The sequence below is a fragment of the Equus caballus genome, chromosome 24 (genome assembly GCF_041296265.1).
Source record: "Equus caballus isolate H_3958 breed thoroughbred chromosome 24, TB-T2T, whole genome shotgun sequence".
Lineage (NCBI taxonomy): Eukaryota > Metazoa > Chordata > Mammalia > Perissodactyla > Equidae > Equus > Equus caballus.
In genome coordinates, this window is record NC_091707.1 from 51,674,354 (window position 1) to 51,701,973 (window position 27,620).

The window sequence follows — 27,620 nt, forward strand, 5'->3', positions numbered from 1 at the left end:
TGTAATTAGATGTGATAAACAATATTTGTGATATTATATATGATATATATCTAGTAGAAGGGACTAAAGACACGTGATATATCTTCTCCATTACCAGAAAAGGGGGGAAAGAAGGGACAAGGACACACACAAAACAAACAATAAAAAGGTGGGTTTTTTTTTTTTTTTTGAAGAATGGAAACATTAAAAAGACAGGTGTATTATGAACTTATTTGTGTCTCAAAAAGTTTGATACAGGGGCTGGCCCCGTGGCCGAGTGGTTAAGTTCGCGCGCTCCACTGCAGGCGGCCCAGTGTTTCGTTAGTTCGAATCCTGGGCGCGGACATGGCACTGCTCATCAGACCACGCTGAGGCAGCGTCCCACATGCCACAACTAGAAGAACCCACAACGAAGAATACACAACTATGTACCGGGGGGCTTTGGGGAGAAAAAGGAAAAAATAAAATCTATTAAAAAAAAAAAGTTTGATACAGATGTAGAGAAGATAGATGGATCAATCACACAGAAAATATCTATATGCAGAAAATGTCTCAAAGGATACCCAAGAAACTTAACTATTATCCCCTCTGGAGGATGGGGTTCATTCAGTCATGAACACCTACTAAATGGCAGGCACAGAGAACTACACAGTGAATAAGACCAAAACAGGTTTCTGCCCTCAAGGACCCTGCCTCTCCGGAAGGAGACAGACAATAAATAATTTTTAGAATAAACGAGATATTTCAATGTGTGATAAGTACGCTGAAGGAAAGAGAGCGTGGATGTTGACCGGTGGCTGGGAACAACTGCTTTAGAGTCGCATGAAGGGGCTCTCTTGAAAGGAGACATTTAGTCTGACATACACGCGATGAGGATGAAGCTGGAGGAACTGGTTCTCAGGAGGCACAGGAGAGGCCAAGGTTCTGAGGTGAGAGTCAGGTTGGTGTTTTCAGAGGTCAGAGGTGCAGGGAACCGGGGGCTCCAGGGCTGACTTCATTGGTGCAGCAGGCGCAGTGCCCGGGGCCCATGAGACTGGGGCCCACAAAAATGTTCTAATTTCTTTTGAAGTCAGAAAGAAGCAAATGAAATTTTAGAGTCAAAGATTGTGTGTCTTTATAGCAAGACAGTCATAAAATAGAATTTTTAATATTTTTTATGGTGGAAAATGCCCATGAAAGTCAGCGTGTGGCCCTGCTCAGCAACGATCAGTGCCTCGCACCTGGTCAACATTAACACTTTATCGATACTTGTTGCATTAATTAACGAAGCAGAGTCAAGCACAAAGGCCCAGACTGTGCGGGTCAGGAGTTGGGTTTATATGCTAAATCCAATGAAAGCCGCTGCAGTATTTGAAAAGCGAGGTGACATGAGTGACGTTAGGAAGGAGGGAGAGAAGAGAACTGAACTTTTTACTTTACCCCCGTTTGGTCTCTGATTATTTCTGACAACATACTATTTTTATACTAAAACGTTTTCTTTTGGTATCAGAGATCTTTCTCAAAAGTTTTTCAATAATGAATTTTCTAGTTATTCCTTCACTAACCAGGACCTCTCTTTCTCAAATTCCAAGTAATTGCTGTGATATGTACTAAGCCACATGGGAGTGGGAATTGAAGCTGTCAGGGTGGGGGGCGAATTTTCCTCCTACCCCTCTTGAGTTCTTCTGGCTGGACTAATAAAAAACCTCAAGACCAATCACTAGGAGAAAAACCAATTTAATATGTATGCATGGGAGGTCATAAAAATGACTCTCAGAAATGACCAAAGCAGGCAGCTTTTATACCTTTTTACATAAAGAAATAATAAATTTGTGAGGATTTAAAAGGACAAAGAAACTTAGGTTTGGGTGCTTAATTAGTAAGAAATTTAAGCAGAATTTGGGTTTGAGGTAGTAAATTAGTAAAAAAAAAAAAAAAGGAGCAAGATTTCTCTATACAGGCTTCTTGGCTCTGGTGATAAGGATGTTTCTCTATCCTGGTGTGAGGAGGGTATCTTTCACATGCGAGATTTATTTCCTGCTTTCAGGGGGAGCAGAGAGAGGAGGGTCAAAATGCCCTTTTTGCCTTGGCTGCTTCTCAAGCAACTTTTTTTTTCCTTTTTGAGGAAGATTAGCCCTGAGCTAACTGCTGCCAATCCTCCTCTTTTTGCTGAGGAAGACTGGCCCTGAGCTAACATCCATGCGCACCTTCCTCCACTTTATATGTGGGACGCCTACCACAGCATGGCATGCCAAGCAGTGCCATGTCTGCACCTGGGATCCGAACCAGTGAACCCCAGGCCACCGAAGTGGAACATGCGCACTTAACCGCTGCGCCACCGGGCTGGCCCCTCAAGCAACTTTAATACAAAATAATCAATATGCCATTGTGGCAGATTTGGGGGCGGTCTGACCTGGGGCCCAACAAATCATAAAAAAGAAATAGAAGCCACATTTCTTGTCTTCAGGCCTACAGCCCAGTTGGGCAATGCCACCTCAGCCCCTTCTTGCCCAGGCCCCTGGGAGGGAGTAGCGTGGTGGGGTGTGGCACGTGTGCAGCCTTGGGTATCAGAAGGTCCCTGCCCATGCGGTCTTGGGAAGTTATTTACTGCTGGGCACCAATTTCTTTGTCTGTGAAATGGGATAATAAAATTGAACACGTATGTTTGAGAGAGAAATGAAAACATAGATGACCTACTTGAGAGAAATATATTCCAATAAGAGAGTGAAACCGACAACCTTGCATCCTAACTTGGACTGTTTTTTATCAAAATAAATGAGGTGGGACTTTATGTTTGGTTGGTTTTGGTACATTTTTACTCCCCAAGGTGTGATAATGTCATGATTATTTTATGTTATTAAACACATTACGTTTAATATATAAATTAAGATAAATTATTTTTATTTCTGTATAAAAAGTATATATATATGAAACTCTTTAATACTGCGTGAACTACTCCCAAGGAAAACTTTCATAAAAAAAGAAACATAACTTTGCCAACTTCATTCTGTTTCATTATTCACTGAGGCAGCCACTGGCCACATATTTAAATGTGGCGAGCCCAAATGGAGACGTGCCGTAAGCATAGAAATGCACCTCGAATTCCACTGGTTTAGTATGAAAAAAATATATAAAATATCTCACTAATAATTTTTATGTTGATTACGTGTTAACTCGCTAATATTTTGGATATATTGGGTTAAATAAAACATTAATTAATTGCACCTGTTTCTTTTTCCTTCCGATCACGTGGCTACTAGCAAATTTAAACCATCTGAGCGGCCCACATTACGTTTCTGCATTTCTCTTAGAGAAGTGGCGGCTATAGCCGAGCTCTGCCTGTTGCCAGAGCAGGATCGTATCCTTGACAAGTTCTTTAAGCTCTCTGAGCCTGAGTTCCTCATCTATGACAAGGGGAATCATAACAGTACCCACTTCACCGTGTTGCTGTGGGGCTAAGATCCATTCAATGAGATCCCCGTGTGCAAGGCCTTTGCTCCGCACGTGGGCACCTCCAGCAAGCCTTCAACAAAGGTTCATCTCCAGAATCCTCATCCACCGACTGCCCTCCCTCTAAGTTGTTCTTAGTAGTGGGGAAATTTCTGTTTTCTTGCAGTTTCTATCGAACTGTGTAGTCGGGGCTTCACTTGAAGAAATTACAGAAGAAGAGGAAGAGGAAGATGAAAGCAAGTCAGCTATGCAGGAACCCTCCTCAGTCAAACTGAAGGAAGGCACGTTCCAGATCGTGGGCACGCTCTCCAAGCCCGAAAACCCGCGGCCCACCTTCGCGGTGGAGACGTACAGTGTAAGTACGGGGGGCTTGCTAGGAGTAGACAGACAAACGGAAGACTCGCCTTCCGCTCCAACGTCTTACAGTGTGTCGTTACTCTGCTTCTCCTCCCCTCTCTTCTGTGGGGGGGCGGGGGGAGGGGATGACGAGGGACGGGGATGCAGGGGAGCGGGGAGGCGGGGACTGGGGTGGGGTGCGGATGGGGAGAGGACCTTCTCCTCTGATGGAGGAGACCGCTGTGGTCTCCACTTTACGTGTTTGCCTGAAGGACAGAATTTACATGCAATGTTCTTGGAAAGGACACATCTCCTTTGAACTTTCAGACTCATAGAATTCTCTATACTGTGTTTAAAATATATTCTGCCCTGCATCACCCTAGCACCACTCTGGGCCACGGTGGGTGGCATCCGTGAAGGAGACATCTCCTTTGGTAATAGGTCACTCAGGAATAACGTATCATCACAGGCTGTCTTATTGAGAAGCGCTGCTCCCTCCATGTGACAAATTCTACACAGTCCTTGTCTTGAGACCTTTAAATAGCTCCAAGAGGGGCCTCCCTCCCAGGCCAACCCCTCCCATCGCCCTGCCTGCTACTCTCCAGGCCCCACGAAACAGCTTTGCACATACAGGAATAGCCTTTCCTCTTCCCTCTCCCAGCCAGCCCTATTCATCCTTCAAGATTTAACTCAGGATGTCACGTCTTCCAGGAAGCCCTCCGTGATTCCCACTTCCCCACTCCTAGTTTGGATTCTGAGCTCTTTTCTTGTGCTCCCATAGCATCCTTTACCTTCCTAGATCATAACTCTTTTCACAGCCATTGTTATCGTCTGTCTATTGCAGGTCCCTCCGACCGTAACTGATCAGCTCCTTGAGAGCAGGGATCACGCCTCATTTATTCCCCTTCTATCCCTGCATCTTCCACACTTAGCACAGCAACTGGCAGAAAGTGGCCCTCAATAAACATTTGTGAAATGAATGAATGCGTCCCCTCCCGCCACCTTCGGGAACTTTCTTCACCACTTACCCTCTTTCACACCCTTCTGGATCTTCATTCGACACTGGCTTCTTTCTTTCCACCTATGCATACGCTCAAATCTTTCCCACTGTAAAAACACTTAATTTGGCCACTCTGCCGGCTGCCAGCCTCTGTCTCTCCCCCTGGCTCCTGCTACCACTGAACTTCAGAGAGGGACCAGCCACATTTGTAGGCCTCACTCCTGCGCTCCCAGGCCCTATTCTGTCCGGTGCTGGCAGGCTCTGTCCCCACCACTTCACAGGCAAGACCCTGACCAATGACACCAGTGAGCTCCTAATTCCCAAGGGCCTGTCCTACCCGGCTTCCCAGGAGAAACTCTCCTTCCTCCTTCTGCAGCCATTGCCCCTGATCTCCCCGATGCGTCCATGCGCTCCTTCCCGGATTCTTGCACCAGCTCCTTTTTTTCCCCAGAGCTCCCTCCTTCCTCGTAATAGTTGTTCTTCCTAAATCTTATCCAGTCCTCTGGCTTCAGCTCCCGCATACAAGCCAGTGCCTTTCAAATCTGTCTTCAGCTCTGTGGATTCACAAACCCAACAGCCTCCTGGCCCACCCACCCGGATGTCCTGCAGGCATCTCTAAATCAACATCCCCCCAATTAAGTTTATTACAGTACTCTACAAAACCACTCTGCCCTTTGTACTCCTGATTTTTATTAAGGACCTTGCTGACTATATCAATTGGGGCCGTTTGATGCTGCAAGTAAAAGAAAAAAAAAAAGCAATGGAAACTGGTTTAATAAAGAAATTCATCAGCTTATATGGCTGGTGGTCTCAAGGGAGAGCCAGCTTCAGGGCTGGCATGATCCAGGGGCAGCAGCTCCTTTTCCTGCCCCTTCCTGGGCTCTGCCTTCCTCTGAGGGTGACTTGATCCTCAGGCCAGCAGCACAGTCCAGGGCCTTACATTCATACAGAGCAACACCCCGATGAAGAGACTTTCAGAACATCTCAGAGAAAGGAGGATAAACATTCCAGCAGCCTCCTGCAAACATCTTGAATCTCACTGTCTTAAATTGAGCCACATGCCCATTCCTGAACCAAGCACTTGCCCTTAGATCAATAAGGCCCATCCCTTATGCTAGAGGATGGAGTTAATTTCCCAGAGGCTGAGAAGGGGAGTGTCTGAACAAAATTAGGGTTCTGTTGGACAAGAGGAAGAGGAAATGGACGTTTGTAGACACTCAGCAGTGTCCTTTATACCATTCGTCACGTGCTCACCCCACCAGGGCTGAAAGCTCTTGGCTCCCCGCTGCCTCGCATACTCTCTTGGTCAAAGGATGCTCAACCTGGGGCTGGCCCCATGGCCGAGTGGTTGGGTTCGTGCGCTCCGCTGCAGGCGGCCCAGTGTTTCGTTGGTTCGAATCCTGGGCGCGGACATGGCACTGCTCATCAAACCACGCTGAGGCGGCATCCCACATGCCACAACTAGAAGGACCCACAACGAAGAATATACAACTATGTACTGGGGGGCTTTGGGGAGAAAAAGGAAAAAAATAAAAACAAAATCTTTAAAAAAAAAAAAAAGGATGCTCAACCTGCCTCTCTAATCGCTAAGCAGAGACTCCTTCTGTTCTCGCCGCCATGTGCATTGGTTCAGATCTCCAGCTTCTCTCGCTATTTGTACCTGAATTTGCATCACTGAGTGTGCACTCAGCACCCTAAAGATCCGCAGATGAACACGGAGCTCGCAGCCCAGCAGGGACTCTGCGACTCACGCTAGTCACTCCAGGACAGCACGGTAAACATGACGACAGCATGTGCACACAGCACTCTGAAAGGGCGGGGCGTGAGTTTTCAGTCTTATCTGGAGAGCCAGGCGGTGGAGCTTCAAGCGCCTCCCTACCACACCCGTCAAGGCCCCCTCTGCAGCTCTGGTCTGGAGATCCCAGAGCCCCCATCAGCACAGTCCTGCAGATGGCCCTCCTTTGGGAGGCTGGGTCTGCTGGAGACGTTGGGATGGAGGCTAGCACCCAAGGCTGAGCAGAGCTTGCCAAGCAGATAAGGGAGCAAGGAAATGCCACACGAGGTGGGGGACACTAGGAAACCATACAGTGTGCTTTGGAACAGAAAGAAACGGCATAGCTAGAGCGTGGGTTCTGGGGAGCCAAGAGGAAGAAGCGAGGGTGGCATGAAAGGGGAGAGAGAATGAAGGATGGAAGACATCAGGCTGGTCCAGGTTGTGAAATGTGCCTCTGCCCAGCTCAGCCAACTGCCTGCCGCTCCCTGAGCATCCCAGGCTCTGCTGAGTAAGCTCATATTCACTCTTCTAACCTAGCTCAAATGTCAACTCCTATGAGCCACAAGCACATATTCCTCCTGGTCCACTGAACCTGAAATCTACCTCCATGGTAGCTATTTCCAAATTGGGGGCTGCCATGTAAGGCCATACAGGGTGCACACTGCACAACAGTGCCTGGCTAATGAGGACTGAAAAGTGACCTGTTCTACGGGCTGTACGGTGCCCCAGAGTGTGTTCCTTCTTACAATTTTTCCCCAAGAGCAGGCCGCCTTTTTCTCATTTGTACAAAAGCATCATACGTGCTTAGTTGTATCCTTGCCTACATTAGACTATAACTATTTGCTAAAAGTTTTCCCAATAACACACACACACCTACGGCTCCTTAGCATCAGCAACCATATATTATTTATTTTTGCCTCTATTCTTAGGGTCAAAAACAGTGCCTACAGATGTTTGTTGAACCCACAGATGTTCACCCACGGATGTCGGTTGAACAAATGAATGCATGAAAGTGGTCACTCAACACCTGGAGAGGACTATTCTCTTGAAAACATGGCTGTTTCATCCTAACCCCGTCCAACTATGATTTAACAGGTGTGCGTGTGTTTCCTTGGACACCATTCTCACGTGCTCTTACAGTCTGGAATCACAGATGCTTCATCTTCTTTCTCTTGGACCGCGTCTGGAACCCATCTCTTCGATTTCTCCCATTCCTCCAGTGTCCTTTCTTTCATGTGTCATTCCTGAAGCTCAATCAGTTCTGGGTGTACTGGGCAGGTAGAGTCCTCTCACATTGCCATGCTATTGACAAAGTAAAAGTCGACGTTTGGATCAGCATTTCCAGTGTCTTCCCTCTTGCACATTCGGTCCAGAAAAGACACTGAGTGGATGGTATTATGCATTAAATTGTGTCCCCCCAAAAAAGTTATATGTTAAAGACCTAACACCCAGTACGTCAGAATGCGACCTTATTTGGAGATAGGGTCTTTACAGAGGAAATCAAGTTAAAAGGAGGTCGTTAGGGTGGGCCCCTCACCCGATATGACTGATGTCCTTATAAAAAGTGGAAATTTGGACCCAGACATGCACACAGAAAGAACGTCATATGAAGACAGAGATCAGAGTGATGAGTCAATAAGCCAAGGAACGCCAAAGATCACCAGCAAACTCCCAGAAGCTAGGAGAGAGGCATGGAGCGCAGTCTCCCTCACAGCTTTCGGGAGGAACCCACCCTGCTGACACTTTGATCTTGGACGTTTAGCCTCCAGAACTGGGAGCCATAAATTTCTGTTGTTTAAGCTGCCCAGTGGGGGCTACTTGTCACAACAGCCCCAGGAAACAAATACAGCTGGATGCAAAAGGGCTGGAGAAGCCAACAGTCCACGCTGTTAAATTTAACATGGGTGCACTGACCTCGCCAAGGTAGTCCTCTTGTTTCATAAGGAAAAAGCATCTACTTTCATTTTTTTCTCCAACTAAATTGTGTGGTAAGAGACCAAGTTTGTCCTGAAATGTTCTGCTTTACTGCAACTGGTCAAGGATTGGTGGGGAATATCTGATCCTCAGCACCATGGGATAAACGACAAATGCAAACCCTGCTTTGGAAATGCAGGGTCCTTTTCTGGTCATCTCAATACCCACCCAGGGTATCGCACTATTGGGAAATGTTGCTGGCATCCACGCAGCAAAGAATAAGTAGGTAAAACACAACGATCACCGAAGTTACTTTTATCTAATGTAAAAACTTTGTATTTTTAACCATTAAAAGTTTTTGTATTTTTTTAAATATTCCCAACTGTCAAGTGTAATAAGGTACCTTCCATCTAGAAAGAGAACGGATTCATTCCGTCTTGAGGCTTCTGAAGCAATCCACATTCATCGCTCGTCGGCACATCTGAGTGATTCATGGTATCTAATTGCTCCAATAATCTTGCCTAGAGTTTGAGTTCGTTTTAAATGCCTCACACATTTTCTTCCAGTGTGTTCTAATCCTTCCCTTCTGAATCGGGGTTTAAGCAGCACGCAGAAATAGTATCTACGATCCTTATGCCACTTTTAAATCATCTGTTCCCAGCTATTTTCATAAACTTCTTTGTTACTTGAAAACTACACACAGAAGAGAGCCAGAATTTCATTTTAAAGAGAAATGCTTCTGCAACTGGTTCTCCTGAGACTCTTGAAGGCAGCACATCTAATATGGAAATTGCCATTCCGTCTAAACATTAAGGTTACTTTGTTAGCTTCTTGCAACAAATGGCTGTCACTTTTCTTTCTCAGGCCCTCTCTCGGGAAGACCTCCTCCTGCGCCTGCTGGAGTGTGACGTCATCATTTACAACATCACCGAGAACTCTCAACAAGTGGAGGAAGCTGTCTGGGCAGTCTCGGGTCAGTGAGGGGCACTCTTTCATCTCCAGGGACACTGGTTTTGTGCAATTTACTTTGCCTAAGAGTCATTTAATGAACGCTCAGCAAATTAGGAGCATGGAAAAAACTGATCTGAAACTGACTTAAGACACGAAATGCAATCAGGCTAAGGAAGATGCCCGTGGTTGGCGTTAAAACATAAACTGGGGCCTATTAAAATTTTTATGAATTTATTGGAGCAAAAGTCGATTTGAATCGGGCAGTGCCACACTGGAAATAGCTAGGATGCCCCACCTACACGAGCCAGGGGAAAGACTTTTATAGAGAAAAGCCGGAAGCAAGGCAAAGAAACTATTTGATTGGCTGTAGCTTAGGGTTTCCCTTATGTGAAGGAGCCCAGTGGCTGTTTGTGATGGGTGGTCCCTAAGCTTTGATTTCTTAACCTTGAGGCATTTACAGACTTAGGTTTTGGTTTGCTTAGCTAGGCTGCAAAGGGCATAGAGCCACCTCAGTCTAAAGGCCACCTTGCTTAATTAGCTTAACAATAGAATAGAATTCTTCCAAAGAATGGAATATTCTCAATCATTGAAAGAAATGAAACATTAACTTCCAAAATTCAACCCTTACTCATGCCACACGCACTGCTTAAGGAGGTGGGCTTGAATGTACTGGGAAAATACAAAGACAAATAAGAAAGAGATCATACTCTTGGGGCACCGGTAGACCCAGGAGTGAGCTACAGCATGATGACTCTTTGTGAGTCATCTCCTTACTAGGTCAGATGCAAAGGAGAAAGCAAATTAGCTTACTTGAATCATCATTCTAGAGGAGACAGCCAAAAAGACACAGAGCACCTTACATTTCAATATTTTTTAGACTTCAACATCTTTGTTTTAGGCAAATTAGATCAGGGGTCAGAGAACTCTTTATGTAAAGGGCCAGATAGTAAATATTTTTGGCTTTTGAGCCAACCACTCTGCTACTGTGTCAAGATGGCGGCCATAGACATATGTAAATGAATGGACTGAGTTCCAATAAAACTTTATTTACAAAAACAGTCAGTACTTTGCCAACCCCTGAATAGGATCAACAGCAAAGCTATATTTTGGCTTAAATTCAGAGAAATGGAATGGGGCCTCAGGAATGACGGTACCATATTGAGGGAATAATGCTGGAAAAGCACTGTCTGTGGAGGTGTGGGACTTCTCAGGAGCTTAGAATGTTTGATTTCTCGTCTATAACTCTGTGCCTAAACTTCCTTTAGTGAGATATAAATCAAAACTATGAACATTGTGTCATCTTTGGCAACAGAGCTTTTTGAAAGCCCACTTTCTGCCTTTTGTCCCTTTGCAAGTATTTACAGATGATGTATAATTGCACCTTCTAAAATAACTGTACCGCCTAAAATAATAATCAGAGCCAATGTTTACTGAGTTGTTATTTTATGCCAGGCTTTGAAGATTGATTTTTCTATATAACGTATACTTGCAACGTTTTTTTTTAATTTTAAGTTTTTTCCTGAAATAAAATCTGGATATGTTTTGCAAATTAAGAAGCACAGTAGGGCTCAGAATGAAAAGCACCCATTTCCTGCCTTTCCTTTCTATCTCATCCCTAATCCCCAAAAGGAACCACATTTCATCCACTTGTTCCTTTTTAACACATAAACATGCTTGCCCTGATGTCCTTTGACTGTGCATCCCAGACATTAACCGCTGACTTCCTGCTGTCACAGGGGAGCCTCAGCCCCTCACAGGAGCACCCCACAGCCCCTCAAGGGGACATGATCCTTTCTCAAACTTTGAGACTGCCTTCCTTTTCATGAGCTTTAAATGTAGAGTATGTTTTACTGCTTCCTTCTTCATGCTAATAACGAGCTTTAAATAATTAGGAACATTTTAGGGGGCCGGCCCGGTGGCGCAGCGGTTAAGTTCACACGTTCCACTTCCATGGCCTGGGGTTCACTGGTTAGGATCCCGGGTGCAGACATGGCACCACTTATCAAGCCATGCTGTGGTAGATGTCCCACATATAAAGTAGAGGAAGATGGGCACAGATGTTAGCTCGGGGCCAGTCTTCCTCAGCAAAAAGAGGAGGATTGGCAGCAGATGTTAGCTCAGGGCTAATTATCCTCAAAAAAAAAAAAAGAACATTTTAATTCTCTATTTAGTGGAAAGGCTTTAGCTGTGTTACCTCATTTTTGAGATCTAGAGTCTTTGTCTCTGCAAGAAAGTATAGTCAGAGGCCTTGGGTCTGACATCGGGGTCGCCTGGAGGGCACAGACTTGGTGGGGCCATGGCAAACAGGGGTAGGACCTTTGTCATTTTATCTGACGCACATTCTTAGATTTGGGGGTTTTTGTTTTTCCTATGGCTATGCCTTACTTATTAATAATGTTTTATTAAATTATTTTTACATGTTTTATATTAAAAGAATTACAAATATGTAAATATTATTACATTTAATTATTTATTAAATATTTAATTATGAAATACTTTATATTAAAAGAATTCTCCTACCTTTCACAGAGAGTGTCAAAGGAAGACAAGATGACATAGGAGAAAGGAATGCAGTATTAGAAATGAAAGGAAACATTTGCGTATATGGATGAAATGTGCTTGTTCGAAAGTGAACAAGCAGATCATTGCAGACCCATTAAAATGATCCTAAGCAAAGAAGGGCAGCCCAGTTCCAGGACCTCTAAGAGTGCCACCCGTCACAAAGCAGGCCAGTCTGAGGCACAGCTGAGCAGACAGGGTAAAAGAACAAAATTCAACTGAAGAGGCAATTTTTGTTAAGAGACTAAAAATAGAAGCTAAAATTAACATTTGACTTTGGGCTGAATATGTGGACATAGTGTTCTTCGAGTTAGTGCGATAATCCTTTCTCATCTTAGGGTGGGAAGTCGCGCATCTATTAGATTCAGGATATCAGCATTTTATTCTTTTGCTTGTTTAAGAAATCAGTTCACGAGACTAAAAATGTACCGTGACAACTGTGTCACTTAGATCCTCTGACAATTTAATTAGACCTCACTTTAGACTCTTTTTCCTGGAAAATTATACGTCATGAGACATATTTCAGTGGAACCCCGTGCCGAAGCGTCCGAGGAGATGCAATGCTTAACGAACGGCGTGGCGAGCGCTGCGGAAAGCGAGGAACCCTTTGGAAACCAAATGCTCCCCGCTCTGTCCACCGCTATCGTACATCCCCGTCCCTACAGATGGTTCGCATCCAGCATCCCCGCCTTACCCAAGCCCTCCGCATGGCCCACAGCCCGCACGGCCGGCCTGGGCGCTCTCCCCGGGCCAGGCCGAGGGGGAAGGATGGGCAGACCCCAAATTACTTCCTTCCACGACAGTTTAAGCCAAATAGGACTGCTTTATGGGAAATCATAGGAGGGCCTTACCTTCTGATCTGGGGCTTCCACGGCCCCCATCCCAACCTTGATGGGACCTCCTGCTCCACTCTCCAGGCAGCTGGCCCTGCCGCGCGTGGGGGGGGGAGCATAGGCTTTGCAACCAGGCTGCCTCCATTGGCCTCTCTGCCCCGCAACTTCCTTCCATGATTCTGCACAAACTGTGCCTCAGTTCCCTTATCTGTAAAACAGAGATCATAGTAGTCCCTGTCTCATAATGGTAAGAATTTCATAAAGTCCACGAATCGTTCCAATCCGCGTCAGCTATAATTATTACTGTCACTAGCCCTCCCCAAAAGTGGAAGCACACTGCTGCAGGGCAGGCGATGGCAAGGGGGTCAAGTTTGGAGCTGAGGTCAGGCGGCTGCAGGGAGAAAGCCGAGAACAGTGATGGGGAGGGGACAGGGAAGCGTCAGGGGTGACGCCGCCCCCCTAGGTGCTCCCGGAAGAAGGAGTAACTCCACGTCCCACTGGGAGTTGACAGTTTCCGTGATTTCGAAAACACGTTCGGCACGGGTCCGAATAACCGCTGTGCTTTTTGGCCCCACAGCACTCAATGAAGAAGTCAGCCATTTTGAAAGGCGAAAGGTGTTTATTTTATTGTCCACCGTGATGACTTGGGCGCGATCCAAATCCACGGACCCCGTAAGTAATGCGCCCGCTTTTCCTTTAGGCAGCGTTTTGCCCTCGAGTCCTTGTAATCTGCAGGCAGAGAGAACTTTGTCCGGTGAACTGTGTATTCCTGCGTTCCCGGACCTGTCCCGTAAGAAGCGCTCAGCAGCGTTGTTCATCGACTCTCAGCATGCTCCATCCTAAGGGGCCCCTTTGTTTTATATGCCACTGAAAAGAAAAAGAAAATGCTGCCTACTAAACCATAAGGACGCTTACTGATCACTTACACTTCGTATTTTAAATGTATTGAGAGCTCTCTTTTAGACTTATTTAGACCTTTTTGTCGTAGACATTCTTGTGGACACATTAAAAGGAAAATATAAGCAAAACAGTGACTATGGTATTCCCCAAACTTCTTCCTAGTCAGAGTCCAGTGCCTCAGAATCACACCTACGCTCTGTTTCCACACGATGACTCCGTCTAAAACCTGTCATGTCATTTATTTGTAGGTACTTTGGTTTCCTGTAAAGCACATGATTATGACTTTGCAAGGAAATATGGACTTACAGTCATTCTTCTAACGTTGCTTATTTTCTTTGCTGATAGATTTTCTCTGCTCGGGTGCCTCCGTGCCCGTGAACCACCTTTTCACCTCAGTGCTGACTCACAGTGTAATCTTTTAAAAGACAGTCAAAAAGGCAATTAGATCAACATGTGTAGTGCCTAACTCAGTGCGAAGGGATGACATTATGAACCGTTGTGCTCGAGGTCACCCAGGCACCAGCAAGGACGGCAGCAATGCTTCCAGGGTGACAACAGTTATAGAAAGCCATTGATTACAGGAGACATTCTAATTTCAGAGATGTTAAAATGTGAAAAAAAATGCACATGTTGGAATTGATGGAATACGTTATTTATAATAAGGAAATGTTTAGGGATTTATCACACTTTTTGCATCAAATGCCATTTGTTTGTTTAATTATCTCTCCCTTGGTGGATCTTTGAGGACAAGGACCAGTGATTTCATGTCTTTTTCTTGTAAAGTCACTTACCTACTCCATTTGGTTGCTGTCATCTCAAGGAGCAGGCTAGTCATTTTATTTCTGTTATAGTTCTTTCCTTCAGAGTGTCTCGTAAAGTGTCGGCTACATAACGATCATTGGTCACGTGACTGGCTGACCATTTTGCTGACCTGATTAACTGTCCCCACTCCTTCAGTTATAAACTAAATCGTGCTGACTTAAGCAAGATAGGAATTTATTGACTCACATAATTGATGAGTCAAATAATGGACTTCAGGCACAGCTGAATCTAGAGGCTTAGACAATGTCCTCAGAGCTCACCTAGTCTGTCTTTTCTATTGCTTCTTTTCTCCTCTGAGAAGGCTTCATTCTCAGGTAAGCTCTCCCCTCCTCCTGGCCCCCAGCAGCTCCCAGGCTTACATCCTTAGAGCTTTAATTGTCTTTTCCACTTTGGCCAAGTCCCCTCCTAAGACTGGAATATGCTATTCATCCAGGTCTCAGGTCATGGGCCTAACACTGCACCAGTCACTGTGGCCAGGCGATTGCAGGGCTCTGATGCACCAGACCTGGGATCATATACCCACTTCGAGAAGCAAGGATGATGAGCCCCCTAAACTAGGTGGACTGAGAGTAGAGAAGAGATGGTTCCGCAAATAAAATATGGGGAAATGGCTCCTGTGTTGAGCTCCTGTGTCTTTTTGGAATGTCCCCATCCTCTCACTGTGGTTTGAATTTGCATTTCCCTAATGGCTCATGATGATTTAAAATCGGGTTTATTAAGGTATCATTTACATACAGTAAAATTAACCCTTCTTACTGTACAATCTATAAGTTTTGAAAAATGCCTACAGTTGTGTAAGCACAACAATCAAGATATAGAACTTTTCCATCACCCCCCCAAAATTCTCTGCCTCAACCACACAAAAAGAGTTCCAGATGGAGCACACATTTAAATGTAAAAAGCAAAATTTTCACTTTTTAAGAAAAATTACGGAATTTATAGGGAAGGATTTCTTAAACAAGACCCAATAATGCTAAATATTTTAAAAAATTGATAAATTCAACTGCAATGAAATTAATGAAGTATTTATGGATGAAATGATCCTGTGTCTGAATTTGCTTGGAAGTAACCCAAGGGGCTGAGGAAACAGATGCGGGTATAGAGGAAGCAAGATTTGCTGCATGGAAGCCTGAAACCCACGGTGGAAACCGCACCCAAGCCAAACTGAAGGACGTTTGGTTAAACGATTGGTCCTCATTCTTTAAAAATGGCAATAAAAGACAAAGAAAGCTGAAACGCTGTTCCACATAAAGAAGACTGAAAAGACGTGGCAATTCAGTGCAATACATGATCCAGAATGAGACCCTATGTCGGAGGGAAAAAATGCTGTAAAGGACAGACTTGGGACAAGTGACAAAATGGGAGCATGGGCTGTGGATTGGATACAATTACTGTATCAGTATTTCCTGAATTTTCTTACCATACCATGGCTATTTAGGAGAATGTGCTTAGGAAATACACACCGAAAATTAAAGAGAAAAGGAGTATGATGTATGCAACCTACTCTCAAATGGTTCAGAAAAGATAGATAATAATATGTGTGGTGTTGGGGAAATCTAATTAAAAACAAAATCTTTCCCCAACCCAGAAAATCTCTCCACAAGGTAGTAGAGAAAGAAAACAGCTTTCTTAACTGAATAAACGTTGAACGGGGATGTCATGCGCATCACAGGCGGTCCGCCGGGAGATTGCAAAGATCGAAGGGAATCCCACCGTTTTGTAGAGGCAAGCAGATACAAGCACGACAGACATGTTTTCCTGAAAAACATGAAACTAGTCCCTGAGGAAGAGGACTTGACAGCACCATTTGTCACACGTATTTTGTCCTAGATCCACCTAGTAATTGGGGTGACCACGTGTGTTAGCTAACTGACTTCATCCAGAGGAAAAGCAAACTTTCGTATCTTTGTAAGAGGAGATCCTTTTGCAGCTTGGAGCAAGGAGCCCCCCAAAGTGAGGCTCCTACCCTCCCCCAGGGACTGGAAGATAGGGGTGCTGTCTCCTCTGACATTTACATCTCAAAGAAATCTCTCCAGGGTCCTTGAGGACGACATTTCTTAGTAGTAAAGCAGACAAGACACTTACTCATCTTCTAAAAGGACTTAGGCACATTTCAAAGAGAGAGAGAGAAAGAACTTACAAGTGTTTTAAAGTAAATGCTCTAAGAAAACCAACTGATGAGGGAGAAAACTCTATCCTTATTTTCAACAGGGAGAATTAAGCCTCTTATTTAAAATTTGTGTTTGTCCTTAAAATATACATATGAAGAGAGAGAGAGAATGAGAAAACAATGTGGCAAAATGTGAAAAGTGAGGGCATCTGAGTAAGGGATATGTAGGAGTTCTCTGTATTATTTTTACAAACTGTCTATAAATTTGAAATTATTTCAAGGTAAAAAGTTTATAAATAAATAAAATGTAGTAGAAGCACGCTGGGAGCAGAAGAAAGCCCAAAGGGAATTTTAGTTTTCCTCGCGTGATGAACAGTTTCGCTGATAGTCTGTTCTGGGAGTTTTGTGCGCGTCACAGGCGACTGGTAATTGTCGTTAAACTCACCTAACTCTGCCAGGGCCTCTGAGGGGCTGAGGGGCTGCAGACCTGCCTCTCTTTCTCCCTCAGGTCAGCACAAACATAGAATGAGGCCCTCTGTGTGCCACCACTTCAGGTCTACGAATGCCTCATTCCCCAAAGATGTTCACCGTACCAGAAAGAGTTATGATCGCAAGTTCAAACCTGAAGGTAATATCCGTCATCAGCGTCTGGCCATCGAGCTTATCGGTTCCCCCTTCTAGGGAAAAGGAAGCAAACTGAGCCCAAACTGGTCTTGGCAATGATCTTTTTGGATCTGACACCAAGAACACAGGCAGTGAAAGCAAAAATAAACTATGTCAAACTAAAAAGCTTCTGCACAGCAAAGGAAACCATCCACAAAGTGAAAAGGCGACCTAGGGAATAGGAGAAAATATTTTCAAATCGTATATCTGGTAAGGGGTTGATATCCCAAATGAGTAAAGAAGTCATCCAACTCAATAGCAAAAATCCCCAAATAATCCAATTAAATAATAGGCAGAGGATCAGGAGAGACATTTTTCCAGAGAAGACACGCAGATAGCCAACAGTTACCTGAAAAGATGTTCGACATCTCTAATCATCAGGGAAATGCAAATCAAAACCGCAACGAGCTATCACCTCACACCTGTTAGAGTGGCTGTTATCAAAAAGACAAGAAACAACAAGTGTCGGTGAAGATGTGGAGAAAGGGAGCTCTTGTGCACTGTTGGTGGGGTTGTAAATTGGTGCAGCCACTATGGAAAACAGTATGGAGGTTTCTCAAAAACTTAAAAATAGAACTACCATATGATCCAGCAATTCCGCCTCTGGGTATTTATCCAAAGAAAACGAAATTACTATCTCGAAAAGATATATGCACCCCCATACTCATTGCAGCATAATTTACACAATAGCCAAGACATGAAACAACATAAGTGTCCAGGTGAATGGATAAAGAAGTTCTGGCAGGTATATACAATGGAATGTCAATCAGCCATAAAAAAGGAGGAGATCCTGCCATTTGTGACAACATGGATGGACCTTGAGGACATTATGCTAGGTGAAATAAGTCAGAAGGAGAAAGACAAATACTGTATGACCTCACTTATATGTGGAATCTTGGGGGAAAAAAAGAGAATTCGTAGATACAGAGAACAGATTAGTGGTTGCCAGAGGTGGGGTCTGGGGGTTGGGGAAAGAGTGAAGGTGGTCAAAAGCTACAAACTTCCATTTATAAGATAAATTAGTCCTCGGGAATGTACAGCATGGTGACTACAGTGAATAATATTATATTGTGTATTTGAAAGTTGTTGAGAGAGTAGATCTTAAAAGTTCCCATCACAAGAAAAACAAAGTTATTATGTTGATGATGGATGTTAACTAAACTTATTATGGTAGTTATTTCATAATGTATACATATAGCAAACGATTATATTATACACCTAAAATGAGTACATTATATTTCAATTATATCTCAATTTTTTAAAAAAGAACGTTAAATCACTATTAAAATAAGCAGTAGTTTTTAGAATGCTTTATTTGAACGTAAGGGAACGTGGTCACTCTAGCATCTTTGGGCTTAGAAGTTTTATGTAGCCCTAACACACCAAGTCTGTCCTTTTTTCTTTTATAGGATGATTCTGACATTCCATTTACTGAAGAGGATTATCGAAGAAGAAAACAGCATCCTAATTTTCTGGACCACATAAATGCTGAAAAAATGGTCCTCAAATTTGGAAAAAACGTAAGTCTGGAATAGCAAAGTGTTTAGGGTAAGAAAAATTTTGATCTGGCCTGGTGGCACGGCAGTTAAGTTTGCACACTCCACTTCGGTGGCCCAGGGTTTGCCAGTGAGGATCCCACACACAGACCTACCCACTGCTTATTCAAACCACACTGTGGCAGGCATCCCACATATAAAGTCAAGGAAGATAGGCACAGATGTTAGCTCAGGGCCAATCTTCCTCAGCAAAAAGAGGAGGATTGGTGGTGGACATTAGCTCAGGGCTAATCTTCCTCAAAAAAAGAAAAAGAGGGGCTGGCCCCGTGGCCGAGTGGTTAAGTTCGCGCGCTCCGCTGCAGGCGGCCCAGTGTTTCGTTGGTTCGAATCCTGGGCGCGGACATGGCACTGCTCGTCAGACCACGCTGGGGCAGCGTCCCATGTGCCACAACTAGAAGAACCCACAACGAAGAATATACAACTATGTACCGGGGGGCTTTGGGGAGAAAAAGGAAATAATAAAATCTTTAAAAAAAAAAAAAAAAAAAAAAAAAAAAAGAAAAAGAAAAATTTTGAGACAGTATACAATGCACATGGCCATGACTGTTCCACATGCTTTACATACATCATCTCAACTCATTAAACATCTCCTTGTTTAGTTTCCTCATCCTTACACCCACAGATCTCTGAGCTTCAGGCTCACCCTAAGATGCACTGTCCTTAGGCCCTGGCCCAGGTTCTGGTCCAGCCCATTAAGTTGAAAGCCTTGTCTGGGGTCCCCAGCACAGCTCTAGCCATCACCTACCAAGGAGTCTGTGGGTCCGAAGAGCAGCCTAGCCCAGAGGAGGCAGATAACTCGGAGTTGAGATGGGGAGGAAGGGAACCACATTTTCCCTTTTTCAGGAAGGTATCCCATTTCCTTCTCACAACAACTCTGAAAAGTGCATGTTCACCTCATCTTACAAATAAGGATGGAGGCTTCCAGAGGTTAAGTAAGCTGCTCAAGGTTGCATAGCTGGGATTTACTAAGCACCGTCCTGAGCGCTTCTTGGCCTGTCTGATCTACCCCTTAGAGCAATGGAATTGTGTCCACACATAACCACCCCCATTTCGCGGATGCAGCTCTGTGGGAGAGGCGTCAGGTGGTGGAGCTGTGATTCAAACCTGCATCCGTCAGACACCAAAGCCTACCGGTTTTGTTTTTATTTTTTTCCTGACTCCAAAGCTCCCTCATTTGATAGAGTTGATCCTGGCACATCCATGGTGACCAATTATTAAAACATACGTATAGCTGAGAAGTTCATGTGAACAATAATAATAGCCTATTAGCCTTCTGTTGCAGCAAAATTTGTCATTTTGACATATATATTATAAAATTATTTTATTTCTCTTATCTTTTATCAAAATAGATGACAAGAATGCCCTGGTGATGAATGAGTAGTAACAGCTGAAAATTGTGAGCTTGCTCCCTATGTGCCAGGACTGTGCTAAATGTTTTACTTATGGTACCTCAGGCAATCCTTGTGTATCTCATATATAATCCTCAAAATTCTATGAATTAAGTTCTATTATCATCAACATCATTTAATGTATGTAGAACTGACATAGAACACCCAACCTCTAAAGGTTCCATCCACTGGAGTTTTCCCATTAGCAGAAGATGCGCAGTAGCGATATGTAATAATAGCTCTAAGATGACACCTAGTGGTCTCAGCAGATATTACCGTAGGAGCTTTGTCCCCAAGTCCTGTCCTACCATTAAATTTTTTTTTCTTTTTTACTTTGACAATACAAACAGCGTGAGTACAAACTATTTGAAGTAAACAACGTGGGACCAGGGATTCTAGCCCCTTTTCTACCCATTACCTTGTGACCTTAGCCAAGTCATTAAACTTTGGGGGTTAAAATAAATAAATAAAATGAAGGGGCTATACTAGACGGTGTAAATTCCTTCCAATTCTGAATCCTATATTATTTTATTAAACTTGGAACATTGCCCCAAATAGAAAATCCATGATTTCCTGATCATTTATGTCTAATTCATTGGGTGAGAACATGTGATCACACATACAAAAATAATCGATGTGAATGACAGTCTAAATTGGAGAAGTATTATCTTAATATCTTTTTTATTATTAAAAACATTAAATTTGTCCCATGCTCTAGATGATGCAATCAAAATTTCATTTTAAAAATCTATTCTTTTTATCCTCAGTTTTCTTAATCACTCTTTTCTGCACAATTAATAAGGTAAGGTTGGTGGCCAACTTGGTCATCTTGATGAGCCTTTTTTAACCTAGCGTTTTTCATCAGGTGGGTAGGACTTTAGAAGTAATCATTTAGGGGCTGGTCCCGTGGCTGAGTGGTTACGTACGTGTGCTCGTTAGGTGGCCAGGGTTCACCAGTTCAGATCCGGGGCGCAGACCTAAGCACTGCTCATCAAGCCGTGCTGTGGCGACATCCCACATAGAAGAAATAGAATGACCTACAACTGGGATATACAACTAAGTACTGGGGCTTTGGGGAGGAAAAAAAAGAAAAAGAGGAAGATTGGCCACAGATGTTAGCTCAGGGCCAGTCTTCCTCACTAAAATAAACTAGAAGTAATCATTTAACACATATCAGTTTATATCCTACAGTGTACTAGGCACTGTGGCTAAGAGCTGGCCTCAGCCACAGACAAAACAGATGTGGTCTCTGCACTCCTGAGGCTGGTCGGCCACGGTCCATCTACTGTTACCACACCTGCAGCGATCACGTTTATATTCATGTGCTGTATTACAAACACAAGAAGTTGCACTTATTTAGTATTTTGAGGCAAAGGGAAGCCCTAATAATTATACAAGTTAGCTAAATAGTTCTGATTTGCCTAACACCCCCAACACAGCTTTAACTGGGTGCTTCCATCTTTAAATGAGTCACGCTGACTATTTGGAATATTTTAAAATGTTTAAGACTTTAAATATTAAAATATTCAAAAATATAGTTATATTGACTTTAATTAGTATTTTGAATAAACCAGAATTGCCGGTCTGTTTTGCCCCAAGTCACTTAAATCATTAAGTGGCCTCCGAGCACCCATTGTGTATATGGTCCCAGAAACAAAATAATCTGCCAGATCTCAGCGGCAAGCTATGAAATTTGTTGTAATAGATAATTATCCCACTGGCTTTTGGTGCTTATATTCTCTGACCAACCCAAGGCACTCATGATAACTTTTTTTAATAAAAATGTTTCTGGATTTGCTTTAATAACGCGATATTTGAGATTTTTGCACTTACATTCAAGTTTCCGAGTGAGATTGGCCTATCGTCTTCCTTTGTCATACTGTCTTTTTCTGGTTTTAGCGTTGTGTTTCTACTATCCTCACCATTAGTTGGGAACAAAATTTTCTGTTCTCTGCAATATGTATGAGAATGGGCTTATCCCTTGAATATTTGAGAGAATTTGCCTGTAAAACTATCGTGGACTGTGTGAAGGCAGTGGCGGGATTTGGGGGCAAGAAATTAGCCTTTTACGCTGTTTTCACGTTAATTGACATAAAGTTGTCCGTAAGTCTCTCTTGATGATTTTTAAAATCTCTGTTTGTAGTTCGGTTCCCCTTTATGGACTAATATTTGTGAGGGGGCATCTCTGCTTTCCCACTCCTCTAGTTCCCACGAGGATGATCCTGGAGGCTTCTGCCTAAGTACTGCTCCCTTCTTACTGACTCCTTATCCCGCCTCCTGAAGCTCAACCAACTTACCTGATTGGTGGGTTTGGGGGCGTGGTCATGTCACTTTGGCCCCTCCTCCCTCCGGTCTCTCCGGGATCCCACTGACTGCAGCAAACGAGTTCTAGCTTCTTCATGCCCTAAGTTTTACAGGGCAGGCCCCCTGTGGAGAAGTCCATAATTTTCCAGCGCTGCCTGTGACTGGTGGGGAAAGTTTCTTATTGTGGGGTTCAGGATTAGGTAGCCCCTCGTCTTTGCTCACCTAAGGAGTGTCCTCCAGCCAAACCCCCATCAGTAAGGAAGGTGGTAATTTACTTGAGCCTTATGCCTTTTTTTCTTCATCCATCTTAACCAATTTTTCTATATTATTATTACTAAAGAAGTAGCTTTTGCTGTGTTAGTTCTCTCTCTTTCTTTTCTAATTCGTTAACTGTTCTGTCCTTATTATTACATCTTCCTTCTAATTTGGGTTTATGCCATTTTGAGTTAGATGCTAAATTTACTAATATTCAGTCTTTGCCATAGATTTGCCACTAAACGCAGTTTTAGCTGCATCCCACAAGTTTTGAAATGCCCTGAATAGTATTTTCATAACTATTAATTTCTAAAAATTTTCTAAAGTCTATTATAATTTCTTTTTTGGCCTGTGAGTTATTGAGAAGTGTTTTTTAAATATCCAAATATATGGAGAAGTCATTATCCTTTCATTGTTCGTTTCTAATTTGATTGCTTTATGGTCAGAGAATGTGGTCCATGTGGTGGTGATTTGGTGACATGCTTTGCTACATAGTACATGGCCAGTTTTTCTAAATCTTAAATTCCATATGGACTTGAAAAACCTGTGTATTTCAGACCGTTTGTGCTGAGTTCTATATATGTCTACTTAGGTCAAATTTCCTAATGGCATTTTGCAAATCTTACTAATTTATCAATTTATCAATTACTGAGAGGGGTATACTAAAAATCTCCCACTGTAAAGTGAACGTATCCACTTCTCCTTGAAATTATGTTCAGTTTTGCCTTATTCACTTCTAGGCATGCTCTTGTAACTCCTTCACAGTGTTAGACATTACAGGAATGAAACTGTAAATTTTTCTTTTTTTTTTTCTGCATTATCTCCCCAAACCCCCCCCCCCCCGCCCCGCCCCCGTACATAATTGTATATCTTAGTTGCCGGTCCTTCTAGTTGTGGGATGTGGGACACCGCCTCAACATGGCCTGATGAGCGGTGCCATGTCCGTGCCCAGGATCTGAACCTTTGGCCACCACAGCAGAGCGCACGAACTTAACCACTCGGCCATGGAGCCGGCCCCTAAATTTTTCTTAATAATTGCCACTAGAACAATATCTCTAGCAAAGTCCACAGCTTTTCAGACCATTCTTGGGTGTTAATAAAGCCTTTTCTAGTTCTTATGAAGACTCAGACGAGTTTACTACTAAAACCATCAGTCTATCATTTAATTTTAAACTTCTCTCCTCCCAGCTCAGCCTGACTCAGGCTCGAAGGAATGAAGTAGGCAGGGAGGCTAAGATGTGCTCAATTCTTTTCTCTGCCTTGTTCGACCTTAGTCAACCACCTTCTCTCTTGCTCTTCTTCATTCCTTGCTCTACCACCTGCCTGTTGATCATCGTCATCATCTTGTTCATTTGTTTTCCATTTCTTAACTTTTTTCATCATTTTAAACATACTTATTTTCTAATCTCTGCTAATTTATTTTCTAAAGGTAATGCAAGTCTCATTTCGCTCGTGGTGCATTGTTCCCTCATACATTTTGTAATTTTGGTTTATGAGTTCATCTTCAGTAAGTTTTTGTAATTACAAAAATAACTAAAGTTTCTTTCAATGAATGTAGTTTCTTGTGATTTATAAAACTCCAATTTAAACATAGACCTGTAATTTAACATGGATTTTTTAAAAAATAGCAGCTCTTTAAATTGTCAGCATCTATTTCTTTATAGCTCACCATCCCCCCTAAAAACCTCATGTAAATGAGTTCTTAGGAAAAAGTGGGCCGGTGCACCGTCCGTCTGTCTTCCCAAAGTGCTGCCATCAGAGTCTCAAGTTTATTGATGCATCAGGCACCTTCCAGATTCATGGCGGTCAGTAAGAAATGAGAGTTCACACTGAGAATGCACCTTGCAGTTTGTAATGGGCACAACCGTGATCTCGAATCAGCACTCGTCTGTTACTGTGAAGTTACCACCCCCGTCCCAGCTGGTATCCCTTTACTGGGGCTTTAAAGGACGGGAAAGGTCCTTCCAGGGAGTGGGGGGACCTTGTATGTGCCTTTATAAAGTTGCCAGGTGTTAAGTTTTTGGCTCTCGGATCCCTGGATTAAGCAGGTAATTTAAATTTGAAAGACAAACGCTTGAGAAGGCCAAGGCCAAGGTTAGAAGTCTCAAAGGAGCTTTCTTTTCTCCTTCCAGAACCCTGTCTGGGTTTGACATGTTTTCTTGTTGCCTCCCTCTGCCACAGGGTGGATTTTTTTTCTACTTCACTCTTTTGTTATGAATGGATCCTTCTTTGTTGTGGTCCAACTCCAAACCCCACCACACCAAATGCTGTGTCTCCTCTACCCACATGGGTTTAAAAACTCACCCATCCTCCAGATTAAGAGACCATGGACTTCCCAGGGCTGCCACCCCGTCAGCTCCACCACTTTTGTTTTCACTCCTCTATTTTTTGGCCCCTGGGGGGGGTCTCTTATTTTCTTGAGAATTCTACCATACGTAGAAGGGTACTGGTGGCATTTTATTTGGCATTTCTAGGTGTTTGTAGTAGGATAAATTTTAGACTTTTTAATCTACTGTATTACCTGGAGCAGAAGAGAGGGACTTCATTTTTCTTATAAAGGTTCTGGACCCAATTCCAATGTGTGTGTGTGGGAGCAGGGGGCTGTTTTCCACACCAAGCAATTCTTAGACACCAGCTAGGTGTCCTACATTCAACTCAATGCTGACACTATCTACCTGGAGATGGTATCAGATCCCACAGGTGAAGGGCTCTGTCCTACAAGACTGCCCACCCTTCAGATACCAGTAGCAAGCCCAGGTTGTCACCTGTACTTCTGACCAATGCCTATAGATTGGAGGTTCCAACGACCCCTGTTCAATTAATCTGCCAGAGCAGCTCACAGAGCTCAGAGAAACATTTTACTTACTAGGTTACTGGTTTATTATAAAAGGATATAACTCAGGAACAGCCAGACGAAGAGGTGCATAGGGCTAGGTATGGAGAAAAGGCAGGGAGCTTCCATATGGTCTCCAAGCATGCCACTCTTCCCAAATCTCCACGTGTTCACCAACTCGGATCTCTGAACCTTTGCCTTTTGGGTTTTTATGGAGGCTTCGTTACATAGGCATGATTGATTAAATCATTGGCCATTGAGGATTGAGCTCACTCTCTGCCCTCTCTGGAGGGGGGGGCCACTGAAAGTTCCACTCCTCTAATCACAGGTTGTCTCCTCTGGCAACCGGCCCCCATCCTTAGGTGAGGGTCCAAAAGTCACCTTATTAATGTAACAAAAGAGACCTTTATCATTCTCATTGCTTAGGAAATTCCAAGGGTTTTAGAAGCTCTGTGCCAGAAACAGGGATGGAGGTCAAGTGTATATTTCTTATAAATCACAATATTGATCCCGAGTGCCAGTATTATTATTTATCTTTAGTCAATGGCAGCTTTAGAGGTTAACACCATTTTTTTTATATCTTTACATAAATACAAATATTCATGGTCTCAGTAACTTGCTAGACTGAATTATCAAAGGCCAATGGAGAGTTAACACCAAAAATTATCAGAGACTTTCCAACTTAATAGTAGTTAATGTAGAATAATTTCTGCTGGCCATATAGTTTTTACATTGTATGGGTCCCATAAGACTCAACTCATAAAAGACACCTGTGTCTGAATTATGACACATTGGAATTGCAATTGTATGTTTATGTTTTATTTACACACAGAAGACAACAGGCCCAAAATGGAGTCACTTATGCTAAGCCCCACGTTACCAAACTGAGATTTAACTTAATCACAGTTTCACCTCTCCCAGAAATGGAATCTCAAGCTAGTCAATCAGGAATCACCTGATCAGCCCTAATGAGAGGCAATCTGCCTGATGGACCCCGCCATCCCCTAAAAGGAAGTAACTTTGCAATAACCAGCTCGCTTTTTTGTCTAGCATAACTTCCTTGTTCCTGCTCCTTTCTGCCTGTGAAAGTCTTTCATTTTGTACAGCTCGTCAGGGTTCCTTTCTATTGGCTAGATTGGATGCGACCGATTTGAATCAATTTCTGCTCCAATAAACTCTTAAAAGTTTGAATATGCCTCAGTTTATCTTTTAACACTATAATCCATCAGTTAGTGCTATACTTTTAGGGGATTTCTTCTCAAGCAAGTAGAGAATAATCATTGAAAGGTCTAGTACAAATATCTGTAACCTTGATTAGACTAAAATGTTCAATCTATGTATCCCCAATTTGGGGGTTTTTGTTAACTTTACTACGGAAAAGAAAAATAAATTTCTTCCCCGTAACTTGGTGTTTATGGCCCTGTAACCCCACATATCCAAATGTGGGATATGGTTTCACCAAAATTCAAACAAGCCTGCCAGACTTTGGCCTTCCCCTTTAGACGCTGACTATGCAGATGCTAGTATTTTATTCCTCATTGCCCATGTAAGTCATAGGAAGCAACTGCTTGGACAAGTTACTGCCTTGGGGCGTAGCACTCCATACCATCCCTCTCTCAAGCCCTCTACTCCACTTCTAGAAAACAGCCCCTGGGCTCCCAGGGAGAGAACACTCAGCGGCCCTCCTTCACGCTATCTTGGTAAGAGCAGAAATTGTATGTATCCATTTAAATAAAGTGAGAAACATCTGGTTCCCACCCGTAGCCAGTTTAGTTCCCAGTGCCTTTGTCCAAATTGTAGTCCCAGCTCAGAGTAAGCCATAAGGGAAAAGATTCGGCACATACCAAAACAGAGTTACTCACAATTAAAAATTTTGAACTGCAATCAGTTTCCTCCTTAACGATTTTATTGGGGAAGGTGAGCCAAGACAGAGCATTTAGTACTTTTTTGCCCTCCCCTCACCCACATTTAAAATCTTTGGCCTCTGTTTTATTCCCCTGGGTTTGTAGCCTCC

At 43.3% G+C, this 27,620-nt stretch overlaps 1 protein-coding gene across 2 annotated transcripts in view; it reads left to right on the forward strand.

Moving 5' to 3' along the window:
* Nucleotides 1–27,620, forward strand: part of AK7 (adenylate kinase 7) — a 59,851-nt gene that overhangs the window by 1,538 nt on the left and 30,693 nt on the right. For both annotated transcript variants that reach the window (XM_023628350.2, XM_023628351.2), the window contains exons 2-5: nt 3,575–3,763; nt 9,297–9,405; nt 13,353–13,447; nt 18,680–18,790. In XM_023628350.2, the coding sequence (XP_023484118.1) occupies nt 3,575–3,763; nt 9,297–9,405; nt 13,353–13,447; nt 18,680–18,790 (504 nt within the window). The remainder of the gene's footprint in view (nt 1–3,574; nt 3,764–9,296; nt 9,406–13,352; nt 13,448–18,679; nt 18,791–27,620) is intronic.